This window comes from Strix uralensis, chromosome 5 (genome assembly GCF_047716275.1).
Source record: "Strix uralensis isolate ZFMK-TIS-50842 chromosome 5, bStrUra1, whole genome shotgun sequence".
In the NCBI taxonomy this organism is placed as follows: Eukaryota; Metazoa; Chordata; class Aves; order Strigiformes; family Strigidae; genus Strix; species Strix uralensis.
Genome location: NC_133976.1, coordinates 34,272,222 through 34,289,127, shown reverse-complemented (window position 1 = coordinate 34,289,127; position 16,906 = coordinate 34,272,222). Strand labels below are relative to the sequence as shown.

Sequence of the window (16,906 nt, the reverse complement as noted above, 5' to 3'; positions counted from 1 at the left end):
CAGGCTGCTGAGCAGGTGACATGGGCATTGCAAATTGAATGCAAGTCCTTGATCTGAAAAGTGCTGAGAAGTGTCAAATCTTCAGGCCCTGGACACAACATAGGCACTTTTCAATCTGTGAAACCCTCCATCCAGACCTGCACAGCAGATTTATACTAATCACATTTATATGAACCTTTAATATGCAGAAAAAAGCCTCCTTTCCTGTGAAAACATGATGGAACTGCACACTAGCATGCCTTGCAGTGTGCAAGATGCCATTGGTAATGGGGTCATTCGGTACTAAAACACTGAGGAGGTCACCATGATGCTGATCAGTCCTCCAGCAGTCACTGTGGTCATGTGCAGGAATAAAATGCTGGAAACATCTACAGGTTTGGTCACTTTGCCACACAAAAGATATCAAAAGGTTGAGGAGGGAACTACTCTTTACACTGCTTTTGGCTTTTGACTGAGAGCTGCATGTGCTTTGAAAGCCAAAATCATTCTAGAGGCATTATTTTCAATGTCCTAAGAGCTCTCACCAGCACATTACAACCCAACATGAAAGCCTGATCTACTTTTTTTTTGGTCTTTCAACTTAAGCTCCAAAATAGCAATCAGAAATAGCCAAGTATAGGAGACAAAATGCAAGATAAGTATCATATGTTCCACTGGAGTGCCTTGAGACAAGCCTTCCAGGCATCTTCTGCAAAGGGGCAGAAAACTTGAGTGTGCTCACTGGCACTGTGCAAAAATTGCCAGACAGTTAACATATCTACCCAAGATTTTTGAATACCATTGCCACACTGTATTTTGAAAAATGAAGGCCATGAGTCCAAAGACAAGGGCAGAAATCACATCTCTGGCAAGGTAGCACAGAGTATCTGTTACAATGTACTAGGGGAGGTCTTCAGATGACAGACTACAGTGGAGCTTGTCACCTAACTAGATATGCATGCTGTGAATTGGGAATCACTGGGAAAGCCCTAAGATTTCAATAGCCCAACACTGCTCCAGTTTCCTCCAAGGAGCAGACAGAGGAGGATTCTGATGAGGTTTGTCCTTTTTTTTTTTTTTTTACCATGCAATACCATAAAACATTGTCTTAAAATTCCGTTGTTTTCATGTTGTTCTTGTTACCATTCATTACATGAATTCCTGGTTTTAAATTGTTTTAAGAAATTCTTCAAGCTAGGCAATGTTGATCCTAGCTTTCTAGAATTTCCCTCTGCAAAAAAAAAAATGGTTTTTTAATCCTCTGAGAGCTTTACTTTGGTCCACTGGGCTGTGAGCTACTTTCACACATACTACGTTTGAGTTTGCTGCAAATATTCAACAGCACTCCAGTTTATTAAATTTTTCTGCTTCTAACAGAAACCTTGGCCTTAGCCAATGTTATTGGTCTTGTCCAATAACTAACTGTGCATTATTAATAATGTCCAGCACAAGGTATTTTATAAGCACTTAAAGGATCCAAGTCATGTCTTCAAAGACCATCAAGGTAGTTGGAGAACGATGTCCTGCTCAGGACTGTATGAACAGGACCACACTGTTCAAGACTTGGGTGGGAGTAGTCCAGACATGGCCAGTAGTGCCTAATGTTTGCAGAGGGGCTGTGCAGTGACCTCCCCGGATGGACAGATATATAGACAGCCACCCGGCCACCTTGCAGTGCATTCATAGCCCCAGCTGTGTGACTGGGCGGTGCCCGCAAATTGTGCAGCCCCTGTTTGTCGTCAATTCTGATCATGGTGTGCTGCCACCACTTCACACCCCTCAGCCTCACCCAGTGACCACTGGCAATGCTCTGGTCCAGATTCCTAGCAAACTGTTTTCCCCGCCTCAGAGCACTGATCAAAGAAAATGTTATAACAAAGTGACAGGAATTGACAGACACTTCTGCAGAAGCAAAACCAGTGAAGTAGAAGTACTACAAGAGAGCAGCCACTATCTTCTTATTGTCTATAATCATAGAAGAAACCTTCTATTCACTATATGCAGGCCTATGTTGATCGAAATAGCTCTGAGTATGTATTAAGACCTCCAAACAGGCTCCCACAGCTGTTGTAAGATGGATAAAGGAAGGAGGGATTTTCTTCTGCCATGTGAGGGCAAAGAATAGTTTGGAGCAGGCAGTGACAGTGACAGATTTGACACAGAGGGCCACTTTAGATGGCAGCTAGCCTCTTTCCAAGGCTGCTTGGGCTCGCTGTGCAGAGGACCATTGTGTACATGCGTGATGGACCGTTGTACACAAGTGTGATGGACTGCAACGTGACAGACATTGTACTTCTGTTCATGTGCACAAAACCACCACAAGACTCATAGCATGAGCAGCAGACCCCCAGGCCAACGTATGTCACATTGTGTTGTATAAGAGTCCCTCTCACAAGGTACCATATCACTGGCTGACGTAGACACACACCCATTAAGAAGATGTCATCAGCAGATGGAATTGGCAGTGCCCTTCTCGCTACTTCAAAAACTTAAAATTCCGAATTACAGAAGAAATTCAAAGGCCTCACTCCCACTGCACAGTTCAGCCCCTGGCATCACACAAGATAATATTTTTTCTGATCCTCTACAATTGGTTTTACTGTTCTCCAAGTATTAAAACTATTCTGAAAGAAATCATTCCTTATTAAAGCTTAAAGCAGTTCTTAAGGTTACTCTGACTTTTGCCAGAACAGCTTTTTCTGCACTACTCTCACAGCAGCCTTTACCAGGCCTGCTCTCTAACAGTTGTTGGTCTGTTCTGACTGACTCATCCTGCTGCGCTCCCCAGGTCTCTAAACCTAAACCTGAATAACATCTGAACATTTCCTACTTCTGGATCATTTTCACATTTATCCTCTCTATTCCACATTTTTCTAGCAGAGAAGGATCAGCTAGAAGGACCAGCTAGACCAAACACCTTGCTCCTGAAGCCTGTGCCTCAAACCTGCTGGGCCTTCAGATAGTTACACAAACTGGACCTGATGTGGGCCCTGTGCCCAGCCTGGCTTCTGCTTACTGTTTTCAGGGATGAGAAGCAGTAAGAAATAATAGCTGCAGACCATTCTCCAACAAACTTTCAGACATGTTTCCTCAACGGATGTTTGGCTCTGACTACAAGAGCAATGACCTAATGTACAGTGGGTCAGTGCCATAACCTGTGAAGTCCCTAAAAGGAAATGTCACTGAAAAAAGAAGAGGGACTTAAAAAAGATACATTCCAATCTGTCACAAAGTTTTCCGTTCAAATAGTCACACCTTCATCCAGCAAACAGCTGTATAATACATATTAAAATACCAGCAACTTGTCCAGCTTTTGCTCTTCCCAGCAAACTATAGTCCCTACCACTACCCTTTTTTAAGGGACACATTCACACTTTTTAGGTTTGCCACACTCAGTGTCTTAAAAACACTTCAAAAAAACCCAAATCTTGGCAACAGTAAAATATACCTTCTCAGAGATGGCAACATGACAGAACTTTAAAGCACTCCTGGCACAGGTTTCTCAAGCACTCAACAGGATATTGCTTCTACTGTGATCATCCACGCTGGCATGCACATGCAAGACATATGATTCTCCTATTCATGAGACACAAAGGGATTGTCATTGATGAGACCAAACATCTGACATAAAGAAACTTGTCAGAATCACTCTCCTGCCAGCACACAGGGCAAGCTGAAACAGAGACAGGGCAAGGAGCAAACACAGGCAAAAAAAAAAAAAAAAAAAATGTTTTTCACTCAGTCTTGTAGGCAGTAATTGTAAGGCTTTCGTAGCCCTTGTATTGGAAAGATGTGTATTCTAGATGCTTGTGCTTCATAGAAGTCCATAGGCACAAAGGTCAGCTTGTCTCTACAAAGACTATAACCTCAATACAGGCAGACTCTGACCTTTATCCTGGAAGTCAGTCTCTCTGGTGTCAGTCATTTCAGTAAGGCACTGTGGCAAAAGACATAGACAGAGCTGTTCTTTTGCACAGAAGTACAAACCATGAAGAAAATAGCTTTCATAAGGATTACATTAACTCAGGAAAAGAATAATCCACTCCCCGAAACACTTTATTATAGCAACATGAAATAGTTGGCTTTGATGATGTTGGTTGTAGGAACTTTCTTTATGAAAGTACTACACATTGTTCTACCTCAACTTTGAGAGGACAGATCCAAAGGCTCTGTTTGACTGATGTTTTACATTGTGTAATTTGACACTGAAACTGTTCCATATCCACTTGCTGCCTTTTTGCCAGAATGGACACCCAAAACGCCTGTAACAAACCTTCAGTCCACTTTGAAAAAGGCAGTATGATTCCTTGAGCACCGCATGGTCAGCTTCCCAAAGCAATCACAACAAATCTAGGTCTGGGGCATAAGCAGCCTGCAGAAAGCAAAAGGGCAGATTGACTGACCCCATAGGCTGTGCCTATTTCCATGAACATGGATGCTGATTGCCACACAGTCTCTTCAGTGAAGCTAACGGAAGATTGTAACAGATACGGGGAGCAGGAATGTTGACAAAGACAAATGAATTCTGATTTCCAGACATGAGTCAAGCTTTCAAAATTGTTAATGCTTTGTCTTAACAGCTAGTTATAGTTTATGGAGCATTAGAAATACCAAATATAAATCTTAACATAATACCTATAGTATTATGACTATGTAAATAGGGAAGCCAGAAACCTGCAATGCTCCCACCTTCATTTCAGGGATGATTATTCTGCCTCTTATTGGACACCTATTCATATCTACCACATCATTACCATGATCGTTTCCTAGAGTACCTGGTGTTTCTGCTGCTTTACACACCTTGCTCAAATCAATATATTTAGTGTTCATGACACGTCTCACGATCAGTCGAGCTGGTCTGTGCTTACATTTGTTCAGTGACACCCAGTCTGCCTTCTACTCACCTTCTGTTTTATGTCACACTGGTAACAGGATTTTATACACCATGCATTTTTATTGACACACTTAAGGTCTGTAACATAATTCTTCATCAGACTCAGTCAGTATAACTCTGATATTCTGCTAAGAGCAAGTAATTTGATTATTTTCACTATTCAACTCATATATACACTGGATTTCTTATTCTCTGATAGAAACTCTTCGGATGCTATCTTGCCTTTCATAAATAACAGGACTGTGTATTTCTGTCCAATAAACTCATTTTGTATGTACTAGATGACTAATAATGTAGATTTTCACAGGAAAATCAACACACGAATGTGGTGTTAATTTTGAGATACAGGAGGAAGCAAGTCTTCTTAAGCCAGAAAATTAATATAAAAAGCTTCATTTAAAATAAATCCAAACATAATAAAAAGATAGCTGTTCATCTCTCAGCCAACCATAACTTTGCCCTGTCAGAGGACCTAATGGAAAGAAAAATAGATTTTTAATAATATTTTTAACAAACTGGATAAGCAAATATTATTGTACACACCCAAAATATTAAATGTTTGTGTTCAGAGTGTGAGTTTCCTCAAGTTTGGATGTTTCAATTTCTTTTAAGTCTGAATTTCCTGAGTAGGCATAATAGTAATGTTTATACTTTTAAATTACTCACCCCTAATTTCAAATCCAATGTGTTGAGCTATAATTGTAAATTTTTTTAAAAAAAAGATATAATGTTCGTTAGTACCCTGATGTAATAGTTTCTGTCATTGGTCTAGGACCCCACTTTTTATAACTGATACTTTAATCCTTTTGGCTAATTAACCAATTAAATTACTATTCTACCTAAATTCAGAAAGCAGAGGAATAAAAAAAGATAGTCAATACTAGTATGTTTACATCTTGGTAAGCTCTTGTTCTCTGTAAAGCAGCATAACACAAAAAGTTTCCAGTAGAATATATTCTAGAGCAAAAGAGACAAAAAGAAACTCTGTAACCTACCTCATATTCCCTGCCATAATGAGGAACAGATTATAAATGTGAGAAAAAATGAAGAGGAAGAGGATGGTACTGAAGAACATTGTCATCCAAGACCCATGGTCCTCTCGAAACATTTTCAGACGGAGCAACTGACCTGTGGGATGAATATTATGAGAAAGCACATTTTAGTCAATCAGTTAAATACATGTTTACATGATAATAAAACCAAAATAGAGTACTAAACTGCAGTTCTTCTTATATCCAATTATTCCCCTGTGTGTGGGGAGGGCAGATTGAATATCATGCAGCCAAACTACTCTTCTGCAGTTCAGCATGAACAGGTATCATTCCTACAAAATTACAAAGTTGCTTCCCACAAACTGATGAAAAACTGGTTTGGGCTCTTACAATCAAAATCACTGAGGTGGAGGTCTGAAGGAGTCCACATCATGTCTGTGGAACCTGATCAAAATGTGGCCATGGTTTTACATACACTACATGTGATTCTACATGCTGGTTAAGCAGCTTTTGATGTTTCCCTGTTTCAGTCATTAATACCTCTACTCGCTCTGCTCTCATGCTGACACAGCAAGCTGAGCAGCCATGCACAAGTGAACAAGAATGGGGAACTGACCCATCGAGAAAAAAAGAAAATTTACCTTTTTTTGTTTTTTGTTTCATGTGAATTAGTTCCATCAACCTGCTGACTTTGAAGCTCAACGAACAGTAGTGATGCACATCCTTAGATTGGAAGGGCAACTGCCTAAACCATCACATTTTCTAGAAACTCTTACATCCTAACACTCCAGAACAAATGCCACAGCAGGGGAGATCTCATGGAATCAGTCTAGACCTCAAGGCAAGAGCTACTTTTTAGTGGCATTCGAGCAATGGTTTGAGAAACGAGACTTTATAAATTTTGAAGTGTCATAAGTACCTCAGGCTGCATGAGATCCATTATTTGCTGCCAGTTATTTCTTTATCAGTAACAAAAGAGTCATTAAATCTTGATGGCTGCCTGTCTCTTTTCACTGACTATAGACAGCATCAGGTCAAATATATGACATGATAACAGTGATCTGATCTCATCATATATGTTCATCTAGCTTGTGAGAAACACAAACATGGAATAGAATTGGGGATTTGGGACATTTGGGCTCATGAGAAAAAGAGATTATTTGCTTTTCTGAAGAAAGTGACTGCAGGACCAGTTGAGATAAAAGAAATTCCTGGACTAGAGGGGAACTCCATGTATCAGAGGAAAAGTCATCCCTTGAGTCAAAGATGACTCCTGCTTACACCCAAAAGTACACAAAAATACATGGTTAGTAATAAGTAATCACTCTTCCTCTCAGAAAAACCGAGATAACGCTACTGTGCAATCTCAGTGCTCCTCTATTTTGTGAGGCAGTACAAAGCTGCCACGTGTTCTTGTCTGCCAGTCATTTGATGCCAACATAGGAAAATCTGAAAAAGTCTTAGGCTCAGCTGGGATGACCTCAGGCAATGGGTGAGTGCCAGGAGCCTTAGAATCAATTTCAAATTCTACAAGAGAACTCCAGTGACATTATGGACATGTCATTTACACTCTATGCTCAAGTCCTTGATCCACAAAGGTGAAGAATAATTTTATTCTCTTACAGTAGACTTTTTCTACATTATACCACAACAAGGCCACAAACTGATTAAGCCTGTAAGTGGTAACATAAAAAAAATCATATTGCAAAAGAGAATAGAACTTACAGCCATACTTATGACGTAATTACGATTCATTTCCTAGTCACATATGTACACCAAATCTGGTCACCGCATCACAGATAACAAAACATTCCCTAGAGTATTTGAGCTTTGATTGTTTCCCATGGTAATGTTCTTGTCATTTCACAAATGTAATATTACAAGTTTGTCACAGTAAGATTGATTTTACTGTTGTATCCTCAAAAGTCTTACTGAAATACAACACTCTTCCCCATCCTGATTTTTGTAGTTTATACTTGGTTTTAATGGTTCCTGCTTTTTCAAAGGCAATTTACTTGCAGTGATGAATGATCTACATGGGAGTGGGTGAATGATGGTGTAAAGGCATAGAGATATTTTTTCAGTGCTTGACTCCCAGCAAGAACAATGCCTAACATCTCAGATGGGATTTCAAAAGGGCTTTGTACCAGCAGATAATATTTAACATGTTTAAGAACAATATAGTTGTTACAGTGGTAATTTTTACTATTAAGGTAACATCAGAAAGACTGATCAACTACCAAGCAGTTTATTAAACTAAAATTTGTCAAATGCTGTTACAATGCCTCACTGAAATATCACAAAATAAGCTCCTACAGTCTTAACTATTTTTCATCATTCCTACATAAAGAAAAATCTCAGTTCCTTATGCACACTTTTTCTGTATTTTATTTTCTAATGATACACACTGAAGTCCAATGGAAAAAAAATAGAATGAAACAATCACTTACTAATAACAGTATTTTTAAGAGATGCTGAGAAAGATTACAGACCATTACAATTAATTTCAAATGCTAAAAAAAGCTTACTGATTCATACATCATTTTCCTTTTCACGTCTAAGAAAGCTTTTCTCGTCTGAAGTATTTGAAGTAGAAGCATGTCCCCTTGACATACATTATTTGCTTCCCTGATTTAATTAGGAAATCAAATTATGAGTATGTAGAATCTTGTACTGTGTGTTTTTCTTAGACCTTTAAGCACTTTAATCATGTGATATGCCATACTGTATTCTGCAGACAACGCCTTTTGCAAAGAATAGTGGTATGTCTTATCACTTGAAAAGAAGCTCTGCTTACTCTCATGATTGGTGATAGGTGAAACTTTTGGCATGTTTTCTTCAGGAACATATTTTTCCTGGACTAGCTGTCCTTCTCTGTCTTCTCCTCTTACCTTTTTGTCCTCCATTATCATAAATGCAGGAGTTTCTCACCTGTTTCCTGTAGCCCTTTACCCTTTTCACCTCCCCATACAATTTCATTCTAACCAGTTTTGAGATCTTCTTTATGTCTACTCTGATCCCTCTCTTCCTCTTCTTAATCTCTCTGTCTCATCCAGCCTTTCCTAAACCAAACATACCTACTGGATTTTAGCATTGTAATAGCCTCTATACTTGCTTCTGCAAGAATATCCTATCACCTTTTTGTCTTTCATCTCCAAACTCTTTAGGCACACTGTTTATTCACTGTCTGGAGTTTTTTTCTCCTGGACCTCTACAAGTCTGGTTCAGCTCCTTGTCCTGTTCTTACCAGAATTTCTAATGACCACTTTCTTAAACCTCAGCCATACTAGTTCTTCCTCATCTGGGTGTCACACACCTCAATCCACTTGATTGATTCCTACTAAAACCCTCTGCTGATTTTAGTAGATACTTTGTGTAGCTCACCATCTCTCATGCTTGCACGCCCCTATAACTAACAGAGTATCATTATTTTATCATGGGTTACCACAGATGTTCTATCTTTTTTTCAGATAGAATTTTTCTTTTCTAAAACCAGGTGGATTTTTTAATGTGTTCTTTGATTGTTTGAAGTATTGAAAACTTCACCAGTGCAGGAGAGGGAATTAACTTTTGCAAGGTGGAGAGTGCCACAGCAGAAGCCAAGAGGAGTAAGGAAGACAACCAATAATGCAAGCAGTAAGGTGAAGGACAGCATCCTATGAGGAGATAGTGCAGTCAGGTGCTACAAGATGTCAGAATAGGGAAAACAGAAAGAAGATGAGGAGCTGGACAGGAGGTATCAAGAGACATGATATAGCAGACTGAGAGGTGGAATGGTCTGGGATGCAGGCAACCTCTGGCAGCTGTTGGTGAACTGCAAAGTCTAGTTTCAGCATGGATTAAGGCTGGACACATGGAGAAGCTACGGGAAATAAGTCAAAAATGTGAAGTGTTCATTCAGGGAATGAAACAGGAAGATCCCAGGACTGGTGTGTGCTGCTGAAGACTGGAGATGCAGGTCTGGGGCAGGAAGACTGGAGGCCCTGGAGCAGACCTGGGCTATGGGCTGAATCAGTAGGTAGTATTTGAGCTCTGGAGTAAGCAGGGTTGGAGGATGGGAGTTCTCTGACAGGGCTGAGATTTTGGAATGAGATGAGATCTGTGAGGCAGGAGAAGTGATAGGTAGGTAGGTGGGGTGAACCAAACTCTCTGATGGGGCAAGAGCAATATAGGTCCACAGACCAGTCCAGTAGTAGGGCAGCAGTAACAAGGATTCTGGCATCAAAGAAGAGAAAAGAAATAGAAAGTGCAAACACATATATACATGCTCCAAGTCCCTGTACTCTTCTTCTCTTTCACCGCTGGAAACAGTGACAGCCTCAAGCCTAGCTAAACTAGGGATGTGCAATAAGTCCGTCCTTCCTTAAGAAGCAAGCAGAGGCTGCTATGGCAATAGCAATTTATCCTGATTTACTGAGAGGAGGGGCTTAATGATAAAAGATATCTCCCTTGCAGTTTAATACCTGCTCTCTGAAGAGCTGCCATTGCATATGGAATATTACCAACACTTTGGATTAAAAACAGTACTTGCAAAATAGAGTCGTGATTTTAGAAGGTCCAGATTAATGGAGGGGAAAAGCACAGCCAGGCATCTAGACTTCGGTAAAACAGATAATTCCAACCTTTCTAAAACAGGTAAGAGAAAAATTTAGTAAGTTTTCATGGCACCTGTATTCTCCAAAGCAATATAATATTTAGCTACTATACACTGATTAATACACATACATATAAATTTCATATTTTTTTAAGTACTTTTTCACAAATATTGTCTTTGGTACACAAATTCTTACACCTTAACTATCCTTCTACTGTAGCTTATGTTTGCCATATAGGACTTCATTAAGTCTCAAGTTAGTAATGAACATCTTTTTTTAATGAAAGAAAGAGTAGGTTAATCACAATACCTATTGAGTCATTAAGAAGAAAGGAATTGGGTATTAGCACAATCTGATTACCTAATTGCATACAAATACTGCTGTGTTTTGCTTATTGTTCCCATCGTACTACTATGTATAATATGCTAAACGCAGTTGAACTAAAATATGCTAAATTCTCCACTTAATATTCATAGTGCATTATATTTCATCAATTCAGTTGAATCTAAAAAAGGAATGATGAGATGATTGCCTAACAGGTAAGATGTTAAAGTAAAAATTGCAAATAATGCTCGATATTTTTATAACAAAACCTAGGACTGCCTGTATAACGCTTTATTAATTTGATAAAATGAGCTAAAAAGGTATGCTTTGAAAGCACATGTAACCAAAATATAATGGTGTGTGAATAGTCAGAAATTTGGAAAACCGATCTGGTAACTGGAATAGATTTGTACTAGATTAAAATACAGTTGTAAACAGGCAAACAAAATTCTCAGAGTAATTCCAACAAATAAAACAGTTCATGTAAAATTAGGGCTTCTACTATAAAGAATAGCAAGCAAAAAAGAGCAAGGGGCAAAGAGAGTAGATAAGGAATAAAATTACTTAAAATAAGATCCAAATTCAGCTTAATCTTATTTTTACTTCAGACCAAATTAATTGTTTATTATGACCTTGTTAAAAATGTCAAAAAATCCCACAGGTATGACAGGGAAGAATATGATTCCTAGGATATATTTACACATACAAAATTAGATATTTTTAAAATAAACACATGCACTAAACCTAATGGAGCTTTGCAAATACAAGTTAAATGCCATATGAATGACTACCAGTGACAAACTGTCAACTACAATTAGCTATATACACAAATCAAGATTCTTTTCAGTGTCACAATGTTTCTTAGCTCCAAAAGAAGTTTCCTCAAAAAGTAATTTTTTATTGAAACAAGGTCTTCTATCTACTCCAAGGCTTTGGAGGCCACATCACAGGTACAAGGGGAACGGAAGGTAGTAGAGACTTCAGGATTTAGGGCCCTGCAACAAACCAGACAGTAAATCAGCTCATCAGCTGAAACCTGATTGACTTTTTCTATAATAGTGTGCAGATGCTGCTGGGGACAATGACAAAGAATCTTGTAGATATCCGTTGTCAGAGAGTCACAGATCTAAGCCATATTTCTTTCAGGTCCAAGAGAATAGACAACCCCACAGACGATACAAAAACTGAGTCAATCAAACAGATCACTTTTTTAAAACCTAAAACTTTTCTAGCATCTTTAGATCCACAGCCCATAAGATGGTGGGATTCATTGGACTGCTTCTACAAGAGAAAAATAAAATTCTTAGCCATGAATTTAGCATGCTTTCTTGTCTTAATTTTGAGAGGTGGAGCCATAAACTTCAACTCCTTCCTGGGCATACGTGTAGCATTCTAATATCAAGCATTTCATGAAATCAGAGGTATTCCTTTAATTCTGGATGCCCCATCATGTGATTGCTCTTTCTGTCCATTTAATGTTCATGGACATCTCCATCAATGGTTGAAACTGTTCAGCTGAAAAATTAATCTCAATAAATTGGAAGTATTTTTTAGCCTTGAAAACCCAATCCTACTTTCATCAACGTCTGGCAAGTCTGTTCTTAGTCAGAATTGACAACATATGCAACTCTTCATCTGTCACAGTATAATGTTATGGTGCTGTTGCTCATTCTACCACTGCTAAAATGTGTGTTGGCTGGCTTTGTTTAAGAATACGTGGACTTAGCAGTGAACAGAGCAATGTTCAGAAAAAGAAAGTTTTCTTAAACTACAGGTGCAAAATTTTGGACTTGATCTGTGAAGATGATCTAGTCAAACTCTATAGCTCAAGTTATTTTCTTAGTGCTAAGATGGTAGACAGAAAACTTGCTGTTGTCTGATATTAAAAAATGTCACTTCTGAAAATCATTAGAGCACATATGCAGCTCTACTGGACATCAGGGTAGCTCCAAAGGCCTTAGGATGTAGTAGGGCATGCTGACTGTCTTCCTACATGCAGTGAAACTGGGTCCTGATTCTACAAGGCTTCAAATTCCTCTGATGGAAGACCAGGAGTTCTTGTTGCAGCAGCAAGCTGGGAGGAAAACCCCTTGTGTTCTTCTCTTGCTTATTATGCTACCGCAGGAAAGCTTCTTTTTATCTCTGCATCTGTTCCCCTGTGTCCACCCTGTAAGTCGCTCACATCAATTGCAAAGCACACTGTTTCAAGAATTTAGTCTTGGTTATGGCCTTTAAGCTCTACTATAATACAAAGAATTAAGAGGAGACAGTAAGAATATTTTAGAAAATTCAAATATGAATCCCAAGGTACTGCCTACAAAAACACAGACGTATTTTCTAATGACTCTCTGAGCTCCAAATGCACCTTACCCAGCTGCGCAGCTCCAGCCCCGCCAGCTACATAACTAACTTCATATAGCTCAACCCTGAGTGCAGTCCAGTAAACTGAAGATGATGAAGGGGACAGGGAATTTATTAGTTCAGGTGTGTAATTGCCCTAACGAAGTTACAAGGCTACACATCCATGCTTTATCTGGCAAAGTGGAACAGGTAGCACAGCTGTCTGCCTCCCTTCGTTTAGACCTACATATAGTCCTTTTCCAGGAGCTTGATGAGATCAGTAATCCGGCATTACATTTCCCTCATGCAGCTATGGCCATGCTGTTTGCAGCCACTTCAGGGCTTATTTATACCACCAACACAACTTGGAACAAGTCCTCATTGCCTTCATTCAAAATTATTGAAAAGGAAGACAGAGAGTTAGGAAATACAATTTAATTCAAAGCACACATGACCTCTAGCCAAGAGGATTTTAAGAAAAGATAAGTTTCCTACATATATTCAAACCCTTTTTAATTGAACACATCATAAGAAAATGTTACTTACCTGTATTGTACCTATTAGGGTGGCTACATTTTAAAGAATTTACAGGGATATCTTATAAAATTCAGCTGAAGAAAAAAATTACATAAAGTTTGTGTATTTTTTTATATTCACAAAGGCTATGGAGTAGGGAAAGAGAAAGAGTACAGCTACCCTAGGTTAAAGTACAGTGCTTCAATACTTAACAAAAAACATTTAGAGAGCAAATATTTCCCACCTGTGAAATACACTGTGAGTAGAACAGATGGCTTTCTATCCATATTCACTTTATGAACAGTCATTTAACTGCTTTTGTTGCTGAGCATCTAGAGAAGCAACTTTCCTTCCTAATTTGTTGAGTACAGTCTGAACTAGCTTTTTGTCAGTTCACTGCCTGGGTGAACTATAAATTTGCAAAGCACAATAATGCAGGCTTTATTTAGCAGGTATTCACTGTATCACAGAATCACAGAATCATCTAGGTTGGAAGGGACCTTGAAGATCATCCAGTCCAACCATTAACCTAACACTGACAGTTCCAAACTACACCATATCCCTCAGCGCTATGTCAATTGTCCAAGCTGTAGCTTGTGTTTGTTATATTCTGACCTGTGTCTGTGAACATACCTTTGGAAAAGTCATTGTATTAAGGTTGATGTGAAAGCAAAACATTACATTTGAAAAAAACAGTACTGCCAACTTAATGGCTGAAGTTTGAAAATTTTCAAGGAATTCATAACATTTTGAAAAAGTCATTTCTTCCATTCAAAGTGTGGTTTGTACTGAGTAAAATTTTATCCTATCAAACACTGTAGTGGACTCTGATCTATATATGGCTATTTGGATGACCCTCACACAAAGCTCCTACTTGGACAGACACAGTTTGGCATCTGCTGCGTCGTTTGGAGAGAAGTTCTAGAAACGTAACAAACTGCAATTGGTGACAGACAGCTCATTCTGGCAGAATATTCCAGCTTTTATTTTGTTTTTATTAAGAATACAAACTCATTGGGATTAAACATAAGACTTTACAAACAAAAAACCTTGCTTTGAAATATACTCTGCAGATCTATATTCCAGATATTCTGTAACGGGCATCGATACAAACTGGACCATAAAGAGTGAGACAAAATAAATTCTCTCTAACCCTACAATAAGCACAATGGTTTTGGTGTGGCACGTTCATACAGAAGAAAGTCAAAGAAAAAAAAAAGCAGTTTGTCCAGCGCTTTAGATGGAAAAGTTGCTGTGGCCTTCACCATAAACAGGATTTCATCCTGACTTTTTTGATGCTGTCTTCTGGATCTCAGTCACAGCCCACTGCACATCTGCCACATTACATATGCCTCTAGGCCCAGTATGGATACTCTGGCAAAGCAGGGATGGAATGAGTGTGGTCAATTACTGTCCTCCTGTCCTCTCCTCTGCTTCTTCCAAAGACAGACACAGATACAGTAGTGGGCAAGGGAACACTGCTGTTACTGAGGGTGTGTGCTTTTTTCCTCCAATCTATTTTACACTACACTAAATATTAGAGAGGAAAGAATATAAAGGTTTGGATAAAAGTTCATGAAGTGATCTAACACCAACAGCCTGTGCTGGTGTTACAAGGGTACACTTTAAGTGGTGTAGAGCTGTAGAGTAAGCTTGAAGTGTTACCTACTTGGAACATAGATTTTTTTCAAATAGGGTTGTATGTCATACCATGTTCTGAATTCTTTTGCCAATTCAAACATACTGGATTTAATTTGAAAGTTTTGAATTTTAAATTCAATACAACTCATTCAATTTTTATTTTAAAAGTTGTTGGTCTCTCTTTCCCTTCAGGCATACTCCACGGAAAGATGATGAATGGCACATGCACTATTTTAATTTGCAACAGAAATCCTAAGCTGGAGTGGTACTGTTATTTGCTGATTCTGGTTTGCCTTTTCTCTTTATTAGCAGGATTTCTAGGCAATATACTTGCATTACGACATTATGTGTACTGCATGAAGACACGGACTACCAATACCGTACTTCTCTTTAATTTGGCACTGTGTGACTTGACTTGGACTCTCATGGCACCTTTTTCAGTATATTATAGTCTCCAGAAGTTAGCTATCTACTCCAGTCAAGCATTTTATCAGATCATAAGACTATTTTTTAGTATTAATATCTATGGAAGTGTCTACTTCCTGACACTCATCAGTTTTGACAGATACGTAGGTGCTGCCCATCCCATCACTTCATTAACAAGGCTGTGTTTTGTACCATCGCAGTATGGATCTTCATAGCGATTACATCAATGCCGGAGATCTATTACACAGTGGCAGCTGGAAGACAACTTGACATCACAGGTTCCCTGGATGGCACTGAAGGACCTTTACAATTTGCAGTGCCATTTACACTCTCCAAGATTCTACTGAGATTCCTAATTCCAGTCACAGTCATCTTTACATGCTATATGTTGACTCTCAAAGCATTACTACAACACAGTAAACGTCAGCAAAGAAGGAACAGACTTGTTAGGCCTCTGCTGCTGATTTCAGCTGCTCTGATTGTATTTGCTGTTTCTTTCATACCTTATCATGTTATGATGATGGTGATACTAATTTACAGAATTAACTGTCAACCACCCTGTGGGAACATAAGCACATTAAGTGCCATTTATAAAGTCACAGAGATCATATGCAGCATCAACAGTTGCCTTGACCCAATCATTTTTACGGTAGCAAATAAGACATTTTATCAAAGAATTAAAAGTATAAAATGTCATCCCAAATGCCAGTGCTGCTGTTGTCTGAGAGGAAGGGTAAGGGATGTCACCCTGTCCTCAAGAACAATGACTTAAACATCAGTCTACAAAGACATGCATCTCCCACTGCCCATTTGGTTTTGTGTAATCAGACCAAATTAAAATTTGGTCTCCTGTATTGTACAGTAATCTCTTGAATAAGCAAGAATACACAGCAAGGCAGAGTAAAACTTAATGTGAAAAGAAACACTAGCCATTCCTAGCTTTACAGAATTAGCATTTTAAATATTCTTGTCAGAAATATGCCTGAATTTATTGTGAAAATGTATTGCACTTCTTACCTGTATGTACATGCAACATGGAACGAACAATGAAGAAAAGTTCTAAGTAGCTACTTTAATTCTCGCCGAGAAAAACACAGTAAGGTTAAGAGCACACAGTGTTGAGGAGCCTTCTTATAGTTTCTGTTAATTATTCCTTCATCTGTTTAGAAGTGCTGCTGTGATTGGACTGTGCAATTAAT

At 38.7% G+C, this 16,906-nt stretch overlaps 1 protein-coding gene and 1 pseudogene across 2 annotated transcripts in view; one reads left to right on the top strand and one right to left on the bottom strand.

The window, feature by feature from the left end:
- Positions 1-16,906, bottom strand: part of TMEM117 (transmembrane protein 117) — a 228,339-nt gene that overhangs the window by 187,572 nt on the left and 23,861 nt on the right. For both annotated transcript variants that reach the window (XM_074869356.1, XM_074869355.1), the window contains exon 3: positions 5,869-6,001. In XM_074869356.1, coding sequence (XP_074725457.1) covers positions 5,869-6,001 — 133 coding nt within the window. The remainder of the gene's footprint in view (positions 1-5,868; positions 6,002-16,906) is intronic.
- Positions 10,431-16,479, top strand: LOC141943870 (P2Y purinoceptor 1-like; annotated as a pseudogene).